At 35.9% G+C, this 16,560-nt stretch overlaps 1 protein-coding gene across 6 annotated transcripts in view; it reads left to right on the plus strand.

Annotated features, from left to right (window-relative positions):
• The window catches only part of MAP2K5 (mitogen-activated protein kinase kinase 5), a 278,825-nt gene that overhangs the window by 107,613 nt on the left and 154,652 nt on the right, over nucleotides 1-16,560 (plus strand). For all 6 annotated transcript variants that reach the window (XM_086711030.1, XM_086711029.1, XM_086711032.1 and 3 more), the window contains exons 10-11: nucleotides 280-348; nucleotides 468-549. In XM_086711030.1, coding sequence (XP_086567156.1) covers nucleotides 280-348; nucleotides 468-549 — 151 coding nt within the window. The remainder of the gene's footprint in view (nucleotides 1-279; nucleotides 349-467; nucleotides 550-16,560) is intronic.

A 16,560-nucleotide genomic window follows, 5' to 3' on the forward strand; every position in this document is an offset into this window, starting at 1 on the left:
TTATAACTTAACTGACTTTTAAAGCCATTAATACTGACCTTTGAGACCTGGCTTTCTCCTTGGTCCCATCAATCACTTCTATACCACCTCCCCCAATACAAAAGGTTAGGCAGATGTGGATACAGTTTATATTCCTGAGGGTTATAGTGGTGGAGAGGAGAAAGGGGCAATGAATAGAGGAAACACCATATTTTTTCTTTTTATATTTCATAGTGAGTATAGCTATATTTAATTTAAAGATGAATATATGTGTGAATGTTGATTCCTTTCTGTATTTAGGTCATACTGTTAGATATTACACTGGAACTTCAGAAGCAAATTATGTCTGAATTGGAAATTCTTTATAAGGTAATTTTTCCTTGGTCATTTTTTTCTTACAAAGCAGCTTATGGTATTGACTTGCAGGGTTTGGTTGTTTTTTTGTTTTTTTTTTTTTTTTAACTATTTTTGTCTTATTTTTATTACAGTGTGATTCATCATATATCATAGGGTTTTATGGTGCATTTTTCGTAGAAAACAGGATTTCAATATGTACAGAATTCATGGATGGTGAGTTTTCCCTATTATACTACTTTTAAAATGACTTGGGAGGCAGAGTGCTTTAAAACCTGGTTCTGATATAGATGTCAAGTAGAATTAAAAATAATTACAATATACCAGTAATGACCTCCTTTATACTCTAAAACATCTAGTTTTAGAGGTTCCTGGTGTTAAATATTTACAGCTGAGCTATAGTTTCAAGAATGTAATTTCATTTACTTTTATTGAAAATTTAAATAGAACAGATTAAATGCTGGCCTAATCGGTGGTTTGATATTTGATTCTTCCATACAATCTGTCTTTACTTGCAAAACAGATGTTCTGTCTTTTAATGTTTCAATAGCCAAAACAGATTTTCTTTTAAAGAAATCTATTAACCCAATGTCCTGTGTCTTTTACAAAGAAATCGGTTCTTAATTGCAAGATAAGAAATTGTTTTTCAACACAGCTGTTTAGCCAAGATGTGTTTAGTTTTCTTTGGACTCTAGCCCTTTCCTTTCATCTGTATTTTTCATTCATTTCTATTTTGGTAGCTCTTTCTTGGTCTGAATATTATGGCAAAATGTAGATTTCTTGGTACCCTGTTCCTGAAATAATGTCATCATTGTTATTTACCCATTTTAAATCAAAGCAGTCTTTAGATTTTATATATTCAGTTTTTCAGTTTCTAGCCCATTAAAACACAACATTTTTTTAAAGTTTATTTATTTATTTTGAGAGAGTGAGTGTGTGTGCACATGTGAACAGGGGAGGAGGAGAGAGAATCCCAGGCTGGCTCTGCACTGTCAGCATGGAGCCCACCGTGGGGCTCGAAGTCACAACTCTGAGATTGTGACCTAAGCCGAAATTAAGAGTCAGATACTTAACTGACTGAGCTACCAAGGTGTCCTTCAGCATTTTTTCTTATACTTAGTTTATTTGGTGGATTCTTAGTGTGTAACTAAAGTAACTAGTTCATGCCTTGCAAGACATTTTCAGAAGTTATCTTTGGTAGGTTGATACTATAATAAGGTAGATAATGTGTTCTAAATTCTGTTTCATATTAAAATATGCATTTATTGAGATAGCATATTTAATAACAATAAAATTCACCATTTTGATGTATACAATTCATTGGTTTTGAGTATTTTCACAAGGTTGTGCAAGCTCATCATCACTAATTCCAAAACATTTTTATTACCCCAGAAACAAACTCCTTAGCCATTAGCAGCCACTCGCTATTCCTCTAGTCCGTGGCAACTGCTAATCTACTTTCTGTCTCCAGATTTTGTACTCTTCACGTATATGGAATCATGCAGGATGTGGCCTTTGTGTTTGGCTTTTTATTTTATGAAAAAAATTTTTTAAATTTTGTTTATTATTTTTGAGAGAGAGAGCATAAGCAGGGAATGGGCAGAGAGAGAGGGAGACAGAGAATCTGAAACAGGCTCTGCACTGTCAGCACAGAGCCTGACATGGGGCTCAAACCCATAAACTGTGAGATCATGACCTGAGCTGAAGTCGGACACTCAACCAACTGAGCCACCCAGGCACCCTGTGGCTTCTTCTACTTAGCATAACGTTATCAAGGTTTCCATGTTGTAGCATGTATCGGTACTTTATTCCTTTTTATGGCTGAATAATAAACTACTCATTTAGCAGTTGGTGAGCATTTGGGATGTTTCCACTTTTGTGCTGTTACGAATAATGCTGCTCTGTATGTTTGTATGCAGGTTTTTCGTGTGGATAGAAGTTTTCAGTTCTCTTGAGTATATATCTAGGAGTTCAATTGCTTGGTTGTATGATAACTGTATTTGTAATTTTTTTGAGGAACTGTCAAACCATTCCATCTATTTCACACCCGTTTGCATTCACAGCTGCAATGGATGTGGGTTTCAATTTCTCCACATCTTTGCCAACACTTGTTACTGTGTGTCTTTTTTAGTATAGCCTGTGAGAAATGATATCTTTTTAGTTTTGATTTAGATTTCCTAATGACTAATGACATTGACAATACTTCCATGTACTTGTTGGCCATTTGTATATCTTCCTTTAGAAATGTGTATTCAAATCTTTTGTCTATTTTTACATGGGTTATTTGTGTTTTTATTGTTGAGTTGTAAGAATTGTGTATGTATTCTGGATAGTAGTATCTTACCAGATGTATGATTTGCAAATATTTTCTTCCATTCTGAGTTGTCTTTTCATTTTCTTGATAGTGTCCCGTGAAGCATAAAAGTTTTAAAATTTTATGAAGTTCAGTTCATATTTTTTTTCTTTGGTGGCTTGTACTTTAGATGTCATATGTAAGAAAGTATTGTATAATCCAAAGTCATGAAAGTTTATACCTGTTTTCTTCTAAGAGTTCTATAATTTTCATTCTTAAAGTTTTTTAAATCTATTTTGAGTTAATTTGTGTATGTGATATAGAGTCCAAATCCATTCTTTTTAATGTGAATATCCAGTTGTCCTAGCACCATTTGTTGAAAAGATTATTCTTTCCCATTGAATTTTCTTGGCACTTGTCAAAAATTTATTGACCATGAAATGTATTTCTAGATTCTCAGTTCTATTCCATTGATCTATTTGCCCATCCTTGTGGCAGTACTAGACTGTCTGTCCTTGCTTACTTTTTTAAAAAAAATGTTTATTTATTTTTGAGAGATAGAGAGCACAAGCAGAGGAGGAGCATAGAGAGAGAGAGGAGACACAGAATCCAAAGCAGGCTCCAGGCTCTGAGCTGTCAACACAGGGCCTGACGTAGAGCAGAGCTCGAACTCAACGAACCATGAGATCATGACATGAGCTAAAGTTGGACACTTAACCGACTAAGCCACCCAGGCACCCTGTACTTTTACTTTATTATTCTGTGTTACTTTAGCTTTGTAGTAAGTTTTGAAATTAAGAAGTGTGAGTACTCCAACTTTATTCTTTTTCAAGATTGTTTTAGCCATTCTGGGTCCCTTGCATTTTCATATGAGTTTTACAGTCAGCCTCCCAAATTTGCACACACACAAAAAGTCCAACTAAGTTATTGATACAGATTGCAGTGAATCTGTACATCAGTCTGGGGAGTACTGCCACTTTAACAATATGAAGTCTTATACTTCATGAACACAGAGTATCTTTCCATTTATTTAGATCCTCTTTAATTTTTTTTAGTGATACTTTGTAGTTTTTGGTATTCAAGTTTTGCAGTTCTTTTGTTAAATTTATTCATAAATATTTTTTGATGCTATTATAAATTGGGCTTTTATTTCAATTTTGGATTATTCATTGCTAGTGTATATAAATATAAATGATTTTTGTATATTGATCTCTATCCTGCTACCTTGTAGGATAAATTTATTAAATTTGTTTCTCAATCCTAATAGATTTTTGTAGCTTCCTTAAGATTGTCTGTATAAAACATGTCATCTGCAAATAGACGTAGTTTTACTTCTTTCTTACCAACCTGGGTGCTTTTAATTTCTTTTCCTTGCTTAATTACCCTGGCTAGAACCTGCAGTAGAATGTCAAATAGAAGTGGTGTGAACAGGCATCTTCTTTTTCTCCTGATCTTAGATGGAAAGCTTTTAGTCTTTCACTATTAAGTGTGATATTAGTTTTGGGTTTTAGTAGATGTCCTTTATCAGGTTGTCAAAGTCCCCTTGTCTTCCAAGTTTGTTGAGTATTTTTGGTTTTTCTGTGTTTGTTGAAATGATAATGATTTTTAAATCCATTTTTCTATAATTCCATAATTAAATCCATTATTCCATAATAGTATTATATCAATTGACTTTTGCATGTTGAACCAATTTTGTATTCCTGAGATAATTCCAATTGGTCATGATGTATAATGCTTTTTATAAATTGCTGGATTCAGTTTGCTAGTATCTCGTTGAGGATTTTTGGATTTATATTCTTAAAGAATATTGGCCTATAGTTTTCTTTTCTTGTAATGTCATTGTCTGGTTGTGGTATCAGGATAATTGTGGCCTCAAAGGAGTTGGAAAGCATTTTTTCCTCCTCTAGTTTTTGGAATAGTTTATGATGGATTAATGTTAATTTTTCTTTAAACATTAGGTAGAATTCACCAGTGAAGCCATCTGGTCCTGGGGTTTTCTTTGTGAGTAGTTTTTATGGTCAAGTGGCATCTGTTGCCTATTATCAGGAGAAATCCAAGCACTTCTGCCCACTGCATCTTAGTATGGAGTTGCCAAGGAAAACACAGTGCAATGAAATGCTGGATTTAACAGTGCCTTACATAAAATTAAAAAGAGAGAGACAGACAGACAAACAGCAAGATTAGTTTGGGAGTATCAGTTCCCTGCGGCCAACAGTAAGTCCTTCCTGGCAGCCCATACAGGGCCCTTGGCCCACACACACCCCTCATGCTGCAGCAAAAGGATCCTCCACCCCACCCTACTCCTGTGGTGTCAGAAGTACCGAAGGCTGGGGACATGTCTGAAGGTCATTGACACACATGCTTAAGCAGGACAAAGGAGTACACACTGAATTTGAAACAGGGAAAAACAGTCCAAAACAAAGAGGTAAGCCCAGCACAGGCTACCTGGGCTCTTTATCTGCTGATAAACAAGTGTTCCAGACCCATGGCCCATTCTTATGTGGCCACATCAGGTCCAAAGAACAGTGCACATAAGACCGTCTTTCCCAACAGTGTTTTTTAATTGTAGTATATTACACAGATAACATATAATTTACTGTACTACCCATTTTTGAGTGTGTAGTTCATAACTGGTAAGTACATTCACATTGCTCTGCAACCAGTGCCACCATTAATCTCCAGAACTCTTTGCATCTTGCAAAACTGAGACTCTGTACCCATTAAACAGTAACCCATTGCCTCCTAACCCCAGCCCCTGACTACTAACATTCTGGGTTTTTGTCTGCATGAATTGGACTACTCTGGGTACCTCATTTCAGTGCAGTCACACAGTATTTGTCTTTTTTGGGGACTGGCTTATTTTACTTTGCATAATGTCCTCAAGGTTCATCCATGCTGTGGTGTGTGTCAGAATTTTTTTCCTTTTTAAGACTGAATAATATTTGTGAGTTTTTTGATTACCAATCTCTTTAATAATTATATGTGCTTATAGGTTTATTCAGATACGTATTTCTTCTTCAATTTTGATAGTTTGTAGCTTTCTAGAAATTTATCCATTTCATTTAGATTACCTAATTTGTTGATACACAGTTGTTCCTAATATTCCTTCATAATCATTTTTATTTCTGTAAAATTGGTGTTAATTTTCCTTCTTCTTTCATTGCAAATTTTAGTAATTTGAGTCTTTTTCTTTTTCTTCCTTCCTTCCTTCCTTCCTTCCTTTCTTTCTTTCTTTCTTTCTCTTTCTTTCTTTTTTTTTTTTTTATCAGTGTAGCTAAAAGTTGGTCAGTTTCTTTGCCTTTTCCAAAGAACCAACTTTGGTTTCTTTGACTTTCTCTGCTGTTTTTCTCTGCCTTAATATTTGTTTCTTCTACTAGCTTTGGGTTTAGTTTGCTCTTCTTTTTCTAGTGTTTTAAGGTGCGAAGTTAGGATACTAATTTGAGATATTTCCTACTTAATGTAGCCATTTGCAGCTATACATTTCCCTCTAAGTACTGCTTTAGCTGCATCCTAGAAGTTTTGGTATGTTGTGTTTTCATTTTCATTTAGTTTAAAGTATTTTCTAATTCCCCCCAAAGGAGAAATCACTTGCGATTTCTTTTTTGACCCATTTTCCATTAGGAGTGTGTCATTTTCCACATTGAGTGTTCTTCTGTTGTTGATTTCTAATATTCTTTTGAGGTCAGAGAACATACTTTGTATGACTTCAGTTCTTTTAGATTTATTGAGGTTTGTTTTAATGCCTAACATTCTGTTCTGGAGAATGTTTCATGTATACATGAGAAGAATGTATTCTGCTCTTGACAGGTTAGATTTTCCTTAGATGTCTGTTAGGTCTAGTTGATTTACAGTGTTGTTTAAGTATTTTATTTCCTTGTTGATCTTCAGTTTAGTTCTATTTATTATTGAAAGGGGGATATTGAAGGGGCACCTGGGTGGCCCAGTCAGTTGAGCGGCCAACTTTGGCTCAGGTCATGATCTTGTAGTTCATGGATTCGAGCCCCATGTCAGGCTCTGTGCTGACGGCTCAGAGCCTGGAGCCTGCTTCGGATTCTGTGTGTCCCTCTCTCTCTGCCCCCCACCCTGCTCGCGCTCTCTCTTTCTTTCTCAAAAGTAAATAAACATTAAAAAAAAAAAAAAAGAAAGTGGGATATTGAAGTCTCTACCTAATATTTTTTGCTTGTGTATTTCTCCTTCAATTCTGTTAATTTATGCTTCATATATTTTGGCATTGTTGTTAGGTGCATATATGTTTATAGTTATTATGATCAACTCTTCAGTCATTATAAAATGTGTCTCTAGTTACTATATTTGTCTAAAGTCTATTTTGTCTAATCTTAGTGTAGTCATCCCAGCCCCCCCATTGATTCTTATTTGCTTGTTCTATCTTTTGCCACTGTTTTGCCTTCAACCTATTTGGGTCTTTGAATCCAAAGTGCATCTCTCATAGACATCATAGAGTTGGGTCATTTTTAAATCCATTCTGCCAATCTGTGAGTGTTTAATTCATTTACATTTAATGTAATTACCAGCAATATCTGCCATTTTACTACTTGTTTTCCTTAGTTGTATTCTTTTATGTTGCATTTATTCATTACTGCTTTCTTTTATGTTAAATAGGTATTTTTAATGTATTGTTTATATTCTCGTGATTTCTTTTACTATATTTTTTGAGTTATAGTTTTGATTTTCCTAGAGATTACAATTAACATCTTAACTTCTGACAACTTAGTTCATATTAATATCAACTTTTTTCAAGTCTATAAAATTGTTGCTCCTAATAGCTCCATTCCATCCCCCTCCTTTGCGCTGTTACTGTCATAGAAGTTACATCTTTATAAGTTGTGTACTTATTAATGCAGATTTTTACTTACTGCTTTGTGCAGTTCTGTTTTTTTTTATTTTATTTTTTGTTTTTTAAAATTTATATCCAAATTAGTTAGCATATAGTGAAACAATGATTTCAGGAGTAGATTCCTTAATGCCTCTTACCCATTTAGGCCATCCCCCTTCCCACAACCCCTCCAGTAACCCTCAGTTTGTTCTCCATATTTATGAGTCTCTTCTGTTTTGTCCCCCTCCCTGTTTTTATATTATTTTTGTTTCCCTTCCCTTATGTTCCTCTGTTTTATCTCTTAAAGTCCTCATATGAGTGAAGTCATATGATTTTTGTCTTTCTCTGACTAATTTCACTTAGCTTAATTTCACTAATTTCACTTAATACCCTCCAGTTCCATCCACGTAGTTGCAAATGGCAAGATTTCATTCTTTTTGGTTGCTGAGTAATACTCCACTGTATATATATATACCACATTTTCTTTATCCATTCATCCATCAATGGACATTTGGGCTCTTTCCATACTTTGGCTATTGTTGATAGTGCTGCTATAAACATGGGGGTGCATATGTCCCTTTGAAACAGCACACCTGTATCCCGGGGATAAATGCCTAGTAGTGCAATTGCTGGGTCATAGGGTAGTTCTATGTTTAGTTTTTTGAGGGACCTCCATACTGTTTTCCAGAGTGGCTGCACCAGCTTGCATTCCCACCAACAATGCAAAAGAGATCCTCTTTCTCTGCGTCCTCGCCAACATCTGTTGTTGCCTGAGTTGTTCATGTTAGCCATTCTGACAGGTGTGAGGTGGTATCTCCTTGTGGTTTTTTTTTTTTTAATTTTTTTTTAATGTTTATTTACTTTTGACAGAGAGAGAGAGACAGACTCAGCATGAGTGGGGGAGGGGCAGAGAGAGAGGGAGACACAATCTGAAACAGGCTCCAGGCTCTGAGCTGTCAGCACAGAGCCCGATGCGGGGCTTGAACTCACTGACAGTGAGATCATGACCTGAGCCAAAGTCAGACACTCAACTGACTGAGCCACCCAGGCACCCCTCCTTGTGGTTTTGATTTGTATTTCCCTGATGATGAGTGATGTTGAGTATTTTTTCATGTGTCAGTTGGCCATCTGGATGTCTTCTTTGGAGAAGTGTCTATTCATGTCTTTTGCCCACTTCTTCACTGGGTTATTTGTTTTTTGGGTGTTGAGTTTGATAAGTTCTCTACAGATTTTGGATACTAACCCTTTATCTGATATGTCCTTTGCAAATATCTTTTCCCATTCTGTCGGTTGCCTTTTAGTTTTGCTGATTGTTTCCTTCGCTGTGCAGAAGCTTTTTATTTTGATGAGGTCATTTTTGATGAGTTCATTTTTGCTTTTGTTTCCCTTGCCTCCAGAGACATGTTGACTAAGAAGTTGCTGCGGGCAAGATCAAAGAGGTTTTTGCCTGCTTTCTCCTCGAGGATTTTGATGGCTCCCTGTCTTACATTTAGGTCTTTCATCCATTTTGAGTTTATTTTTGTGTCTGGTGTAAGAAAGTGGTCCAGGTTCATTCTTCTGCATGTCGCCATCCAGTTTTCCCAGCACCACTTGCTGAAGAGACTGTCTTTATTCCATTGGATATTCTTTCCTGCTTTGTCAAAGATTAGTTGGCCATACGTTTGTGGGTCCATTTCTGGGTTCTCTGTTCTGTTCCATTGATCTGAGCATCTGTTCTTGTGCCAAGTTCTGTTTCTTTTTAAATTTATTTCCTTTTGTTTTTTTGTTTGGTTTTGTTTTGTTTTTGTTTTTGTTTTTTTGAGAGAGAGAGAGGGGCAGAGAAAGGGGGATAGAGAGAATGAATCCCAAGCAGGCTCTGTGCTGACAGCATGGAGCCTGCCACGGGACTTGACCCCAAAAACTGTGCAATCATGTCCTGAGCTGAAATCAAGAGTCGGACACTCAACCAACTGAGACACTCAGGCGCCCCTACAGTTCTCTTTCAGTCAGACAGGAGAAAAAGACTTACAAACAAAAATACATTTATCCTGCCTTTTATATTTACCTATATAGTAACCATTACCAGTACCCTTTATTTCTGTGTATGGATTTGAGTTACTATCTAGTAACTTTCCTCTGAAATTCCTTCAGTTGGAAGGGACTCCCTTTTATTTCTTGTAGGATAGGTCAGCTAGTAATGAATTCCCTCAGTTTTTGTTGATTTCAGAGTGTCTTATCCTTCACTTTTGTAGTATAGTTTTGCTGGATATAAAGTTTTTGGTCAACAGTCTTTTTCTTTCAGCTATTTGAATATGCCATCCATTGCCTTTGATCTGCATGGTTCTGTTAATATTTTTGAGAATTTCTTGTATTGCTTCTCTTTTGGCTTTCAAGATTTTCTTTTGTCTTTGTCTCTGGACAGTTTCATAATGTATCTAGGTGTTAGTCTCTTCATTTATCTTGGAGTTTATTGCATGTCTTCGATGTGCAAATTAATGGTTTCATCCAATTTGGGAAATTTTTGGCTGTTACTTCTTCAAATATTCTTTCTGCATCTTTCCTTCTCTTTTAGGTCTCCTATAATGCATATGTTGATATGCTTGATGATGTCTTACAGGTCTCTGATAATGTGTTCATTTTTCTATTCTTTTTTCCTTCTGTTCCTCAGACTGGATAATCTCAATTGACGTATCTTTATATTCCCTGATTCTGTTTTCAGCCTATGTAGATATATTCTGGTGAATAATGTCTTATTTATTTTTAACTCCAGAATTTATTATTTTTACGTATGTATGTATGTGTATATATATATGTGTACATATATATATATATACACACACACACATACCTATGTGTGTATGTATGTATATGTGTGTAGTTGTATACTTTCTATCTCTTTATTAATATCCTTTATTAGGGGAGACATTATCTTCATACTTTAGTTCCTTACATGATTTCCCAGAGTGTTTCTTAAATAACTCATTAAAGATTTTTTTCTAGTAAGTCCAACATCTGAGCTTTTGTACGGATAGTTTCTATTGATTGCTTTTAGTCTTTTGTATGGGTCATACTTTTTTGGTTTTGTTATTGAAAACTGGACATTCAATTTTATTTTTTAAATAATTCTTTTTTATTTTTATTTATTTTTTAATTTTTATTTAATTTTGAGAGAGAGAGAGAGAGAGACTGAGCACAAGTGGGATAGGGACAGAGAGACAGGGAGACAGAATCCAAGGTAGGCCCCAGGCCCTAAGCTATTAGCACAAAGCCTGATGCAGGGCTCAAACTCGCAGACTGCGAGGTCATGACTGAGCCACCCAGCTGTCCTGAAAACTGGACATTTTAAAGTAAATACTGTGTTAACATTGGAAATCAGATTCTCTCTCATCCCCAGAGTTTGTTGCTGCTGTTCAGTGACTTTTCTGAAGTATTCTGTCGTGTTTACATCTTTGGTGTATGGCTACTGAAGCCTCTTTTCAGTGAGCTTCCAAGTCAGCTAATGATTGGACAGAGATTTCCTTAAATGCTTAGAGCTATTAAGTCTCCTTGTCTTTGTTGAGGGGGGTTCCATGTGTGTTTGGGGCACATCTTCAACACTCGCCCAGGCAGTTGGTAACTTTGTCTTAGGTTTTGCTTCCTGCTTGTGCAGAGGTTCCTGGTCAGCCCCAGTACCTGCTTACAGCCTCCTCAGAGCCTTTCTAAGCATGTACACTGCCATATGCATGCACACATCCTAGATTCCCAAGAATATGATAGAATTTTTCAAAGCTTCTATGGACATTGCATTTCCTAGATTTCCTCTTTAAGATTTTTGTTTAGCTAGTTCACCCCAGCTGTTATCCACCATCTCAGTCAGTTGCAAAGTTAATCAGTTCTTTCTAATTGTTTTTAACAAATGCCCCAAAGGAAAAGACTTTTTGTACTAGGCAACCTATAAGTCAGGTTGAATAAAGGCAACATGTCCAGGAAGGTCTTCCAGGGAACCACCAGACAGGTCAAAAATAAAACTTTTCTGAGAAAGTGTATTTGAGGGAGCACCAACTCAGTTCTACCTGTACAATGCCCCCCCTGGCTGCTGTGTTCCCTGGGATTGCAGGCTGCTGCTTTTCAAGGCTTCAGTGAAGCTGGAGAGGAGGCACTGGGAACAGGGCAAGTTAAAATGCCCCAAATCTTCGATAAATGATTTTTTGGTTGCTGTAGTCCTTTTACTCATTCCCAGAGTTCTGCAAAGATTGGTCTGACAATTTTTGCCTATTTCTTTATTGCCTATGTGGAGAAGAGAATTTTCAATGGTCCTTACTCTGTCATTTTTGCTAATGTCACCTTTTAATTACATTTTTAATGCTTTTTTAAAAGTTTCATTTTATTTTAATTCCAGTATAGTTAACATACATGTTACATTGGTTTCAGGTGTACAATATAGTGATTCAACAATTCCATACATTACCTAGTGCTCTTCACAACAAGAGTACTCCTTAATGCCCATCACCTACTTCACCCATCCCCCAACCACCTCCCCTCTAGTAACCATCAGTTTGTTCTCTACAGCTAAGATTGTTTCTTGGCATATTTGTCTCTCTCTTTTTCCCCTTGCTCATTTGTTTTGTTTCTTAAATTGTACCTACGAGTGAAATCAGTTGGTATTTGTCTTTCTCTGACTTATTTCACTTAGCATTATACTCTCTAGCTCCATCCATGTCATTGTGAATGTCAAGATTTCACTCTTTTTTATGGATGAATAATATTCCTGTGTGTGTGTGTGTGTGTGTGTGTGTCCACGCACACATATATATATATATACACACACACACATCTGGGCTCTTTCCATAATTTGGCTATTGTTGATAATGTTGCTATTAACATAGGGGTGCCTATATCTTTTCAAATTAGCATTTTTGTATTGTTTGGGTAGATACCCAGTAGTGGAATTACTGGCTCATATGGTAATTCTGTTTTTAATTTTTTTTTTTTTTTGAGGAAACTCCATTGTTTTCTACAGTGGCTCTACCTATTTGCATTCTCACCAACAGTGCAAGAGGGTTCCTTTTTCTCTACATCCTCACCAACACTTGGTGTTTCTTGTGCTGTTGATTTTAGCTGTTCTGACAGATGTGAAGTATTATCTCATTGTAGTTTTAGTTTGCATTTCCCTGATTGTGAGTGATGTTGAGCATCTTTTCATGTGTCTGTTAGCCATCTGGATGTCTTCTTTGCAGAAATGTCTGTTCATGTCTTCTGCCCATTCTTAATTGGCTTATTTGTTATTTAGGTGTTGATTTGTATAAGTTTTTTATATATTTTGGATACTGACCCTTTTTTGGGTATGTCATTTGCAAATATTTGCAAATATCTTCTGTAGGTTGCCTTCTAGTTTTGTTGATTATTTCCTTCGCTATGCAGAAACTTTTTATTTTGATGGAGTCCCAATAGTTTATTTTTGCTTTTATTTCCCTTACGTCAGGGGACATATGTAGAAAAATGTTGCCGTGGTCAGTGTCAGAGACCCTACTTCTTGTGTTCTGGAACTTTTATGGTTTCAGGTCTCACGTTTAGGTGTTTAATTCATTTTGAATTTATTTTTGTATATGGTATAAGGAAGTAGTCCGGTTTCTTTTGCATGTTGCTGTCCAGTTTTGTTGAAGAGACTGTCTTTTTCCCATTGGATATTCTTTCCTGCTTTGTCAAAGATTAAGTGACCATATAATTGTGGGTTTATTTCTGGGTTTTCTATTCTGTTCTATTTTGATACCAGTACCATACTGCTTTGGTTACTACAGCTTTGCAGTACAGCTGGAAGTCTGGAACTGTGATACCTCCAGCTTTTTTTTTTTTTTTTTTTTTTTGTCAAAATTGCTTTGGCAATTTGGGGTTTTTTGTGGTTGCATATACATTTTAGGATTTTTTTTGCTCTAGTTTTGTGAAAAACTTTGTTGGTATTTTGATAAGGATTGCATTAAATCTGTAGATTGCTTTGTTAATTACTTTTATAATATTTGTTCTTCCAGTCCATGAGCATGGAATGTCTTACACACAGAACATTCTCCAGAATAGATCACGTATTAGGCCACAAAACAAGTCTTAACAAATTAAAAAAGATCTTGCATGTTTTCTGACTACAATGCTATGAAACTAGAAATCAACCACAAGAAAAAATCTGGAAAGACTGCAAATACATGGTGGTTAAATAACATGCTACTAAACAGTGAACTGATCAACTGAGAAATCAAAGAAGAAATCTAAAAGTACATGGAAACAAATGAAAATGAAAACACAGTGGTTCAAATGGGATGCAGCAAAAGTGTTTCTAAGAGGGAAGTTTATAGCAGTACAGGCCCACCTCAAGAAGTAAAAAGAAATCTCAAACAACCTAACCTTACACCTAAAGGAGTTAGAAAAAAGAACAACAAACAAACCCCAAAACTAGCAGAAGGAAAGAAATAATAAAATTAAAGCAGAAATAAATGATATAGAAACTAAAAAAGCAAAAACAATAGGACAGATAAATGAAACCAGGAGCTAGTTCTTTGAAAATATAAACAAAATTCATGAACCTCTAGCCAGTCTCATCAAAAAAAAACAAAGAGACAGGACACAAATAAATAAAATTACAAATGAAAGAGGAGAAATAACAACCAACACTACAGAAATACAGTTGTAAGAGAATACTCTGAAAAGCCTAGAGGAAATGGATAAATTTTTAGAAATATATAATCTACCAAAGCTGCAGCAGGAAGAAAAAAAAATTGAGTAGACCAGTTACAAGCAGGGAGATTAAATCAGTAATCAAAAACTCCCAATGAACAAAAGTCCAGGACCAGACAGTTTCTCAAGCGAATTCTACCAAACATTTAAAGAAGAGTTAATACCTACCCTTCTCAAACTATTCCAAAAATATAGAAGAGAATGGGAAAATTCAGTCTATGAGGCCAGTGTTACCCAGATACCAAAACCAGATAATGACAACACAAAAAACAGAACTACAGGCAAATATCTCTGATGAACATAGATGCTAAAATCCTTGAGAAAATACTGGCAAACTGAATCCAACAATACATTTTAAAAATCGTTTGCCACAGTCAAGTGGGATTTATCCCCAGTATGTAAGGGTGAATTCAGTATTTGCAAATCAAAGTGATACATCACATCAATAAGAGAAAGGATGAAAACCATATGATGATTTCAGTAGATACAGAAAAAGCATTTGACAAAGTACAACATCCATTCATGGTAAAAACTCTCAACAGAGTAGGTTTAGAGAGAACACACCTCAACATAATAAAGCCTATATATGAAAAACCTAAAGCAAACATTATACTAAATGGTGAAAAACTGAATGCTTTTCCCCTAGAGTCTGGAAGACAGGGATGCCCACTCTGACCACTTTTATTCAACATAGCACTGGAAGTCATAGCCATAGCAATCAGACAAGAAAAAGAAATAAAAGACATCCAAATCAGCAAGGAAGAAGCAAAACTTTCACTATTTGCAGATGACATGATACTATACATAGAAAACCACCAAAAACTACTAGAACTGATAAATGAATTCAGTAAAGTCACAGGATACAAAATCAATGTGCATTTCTATATACTAATGGAGCAGCAAAAGAGAAATTAAGAAAACAATCTCATTTACATTGCACCAAAAATAGTAAGATACCTAGGAAGAAACCTAACCAAAGAGGTAAAAGACCTCTATTGTGAAAACTGTAAAACACTGATGAAAAAATTGAAGATACACATTTTTAATATATTAAGTCCTTATCTTAAAACATTCACTTTGCTGCCTATATTTAAATCTCTGTTTTGAGGCAACTTCTTTCTAGACTTGAGCTGCCTAAAGCCGCTCTCTTACTGCTGCTTGACGGCTTCCCTTACTCCATGCTAATCAGTCCCAGAACACTAAAATTTTCCACTTTTTACATTTAGCTCTCCATTTCTTATCTTTCTGTTATTTCCCACATCAACTATCCTAAAATTTTATTACCCTCTTCCAGATCTGACCTCCTTTCTCCTTCAAAGATAATGAAGACTTTCAGGTATGAGCTCTCACAATTCCTTGCTCTTCCATTATCCATCTGTAGCTTAGCACAAGTAAGCCAACATGATCCTCCCTGCACATGAAGGGCTGCATAAGGTCAGTCCCTCCACATGTGCATACACTTAGTGAAGTTCTCTCCATCCCTCAACCTCTTTCTTTTGTATCTTCATTCTCTATAATACAACAAAATGTACCCAAAAAATATTTGGACCAGAAGCTGTGTACCACACTCTATCATTTCTTCTATTCCCTTCCCTTGCAATTAAGCTTCTTGACAATTTTCTCCCAACCCTAGTACTATTCCTTTAGTGTAGATTCTCACTCTCTATTTTAATCTCATATTAGTCATCTATATCCAGATATTTATTGAACACTTTCCTTCAGACACTGTTCTCAACCTGGGGACACAAACAGTAAATAGGACTTAATTCCAGTCATTATGGAACTTAAATTCTAGAAGGGGAGCCTGAGAAGAGACATCTAGTACATACTCAGAGAGAGTTAAGTCTCATTGGAACATAAAGCAGTATAGATGATGACTAATAGGAGAGGAGGTGCTAGATAGGATGGTCAGGGATGGCTTTTTTATGGGAGTGACATTTTAGCAGATTTTAATGTCAATGAGCCATTCACGGAAGGTCATGGGGAACATCTTTGAGGAAGACAGAGTATCTGTTATAAATACTCCAAGGTAGGAGCAAGCTTGGTATAATGATGGCCCCACAGGAAGGCCAAAATGACTAGTGAGTATTGATGGGAGGACCTGGGACCAGAGAGGGGGCCAAAGAAGTAAGTAGAAGCTACATTGTGTAGGCCTTATAGAGCATGTAAGGAATTTGTGTTTTCATCTGAATTAAGATGCCACTGGAAGTGTTCAAGTAGGGGACTGATGTGATATGCCTTCTCATTAAGTAAAACTAAATCTACTCAGAAATGCTCAAATATAGCTTCTCAGAATATATGCCCATGTTTTTGGATTACTGTCATTGGAACAAATTTTTTTCCTCAAAAACCCATGTTGCAGAGAAAGAAAAGGAGTATCAAGTACTCCTTTGAGTCCTTGAAACAAAGGGCTCTTTAT

This window comes from Puma concolor, chromosome B3 (genome assembly GCF_028749965.1).
Source record: "Puma concolor isolate L17-30 chromosome B3, mPumCon1.1.hap2, whole genome shotgun sequence".
NCBI lineage: Eukaryota > Metazoa > Chordata > Mammalia > Carnivora > Felidae > Puma > Puma concolor.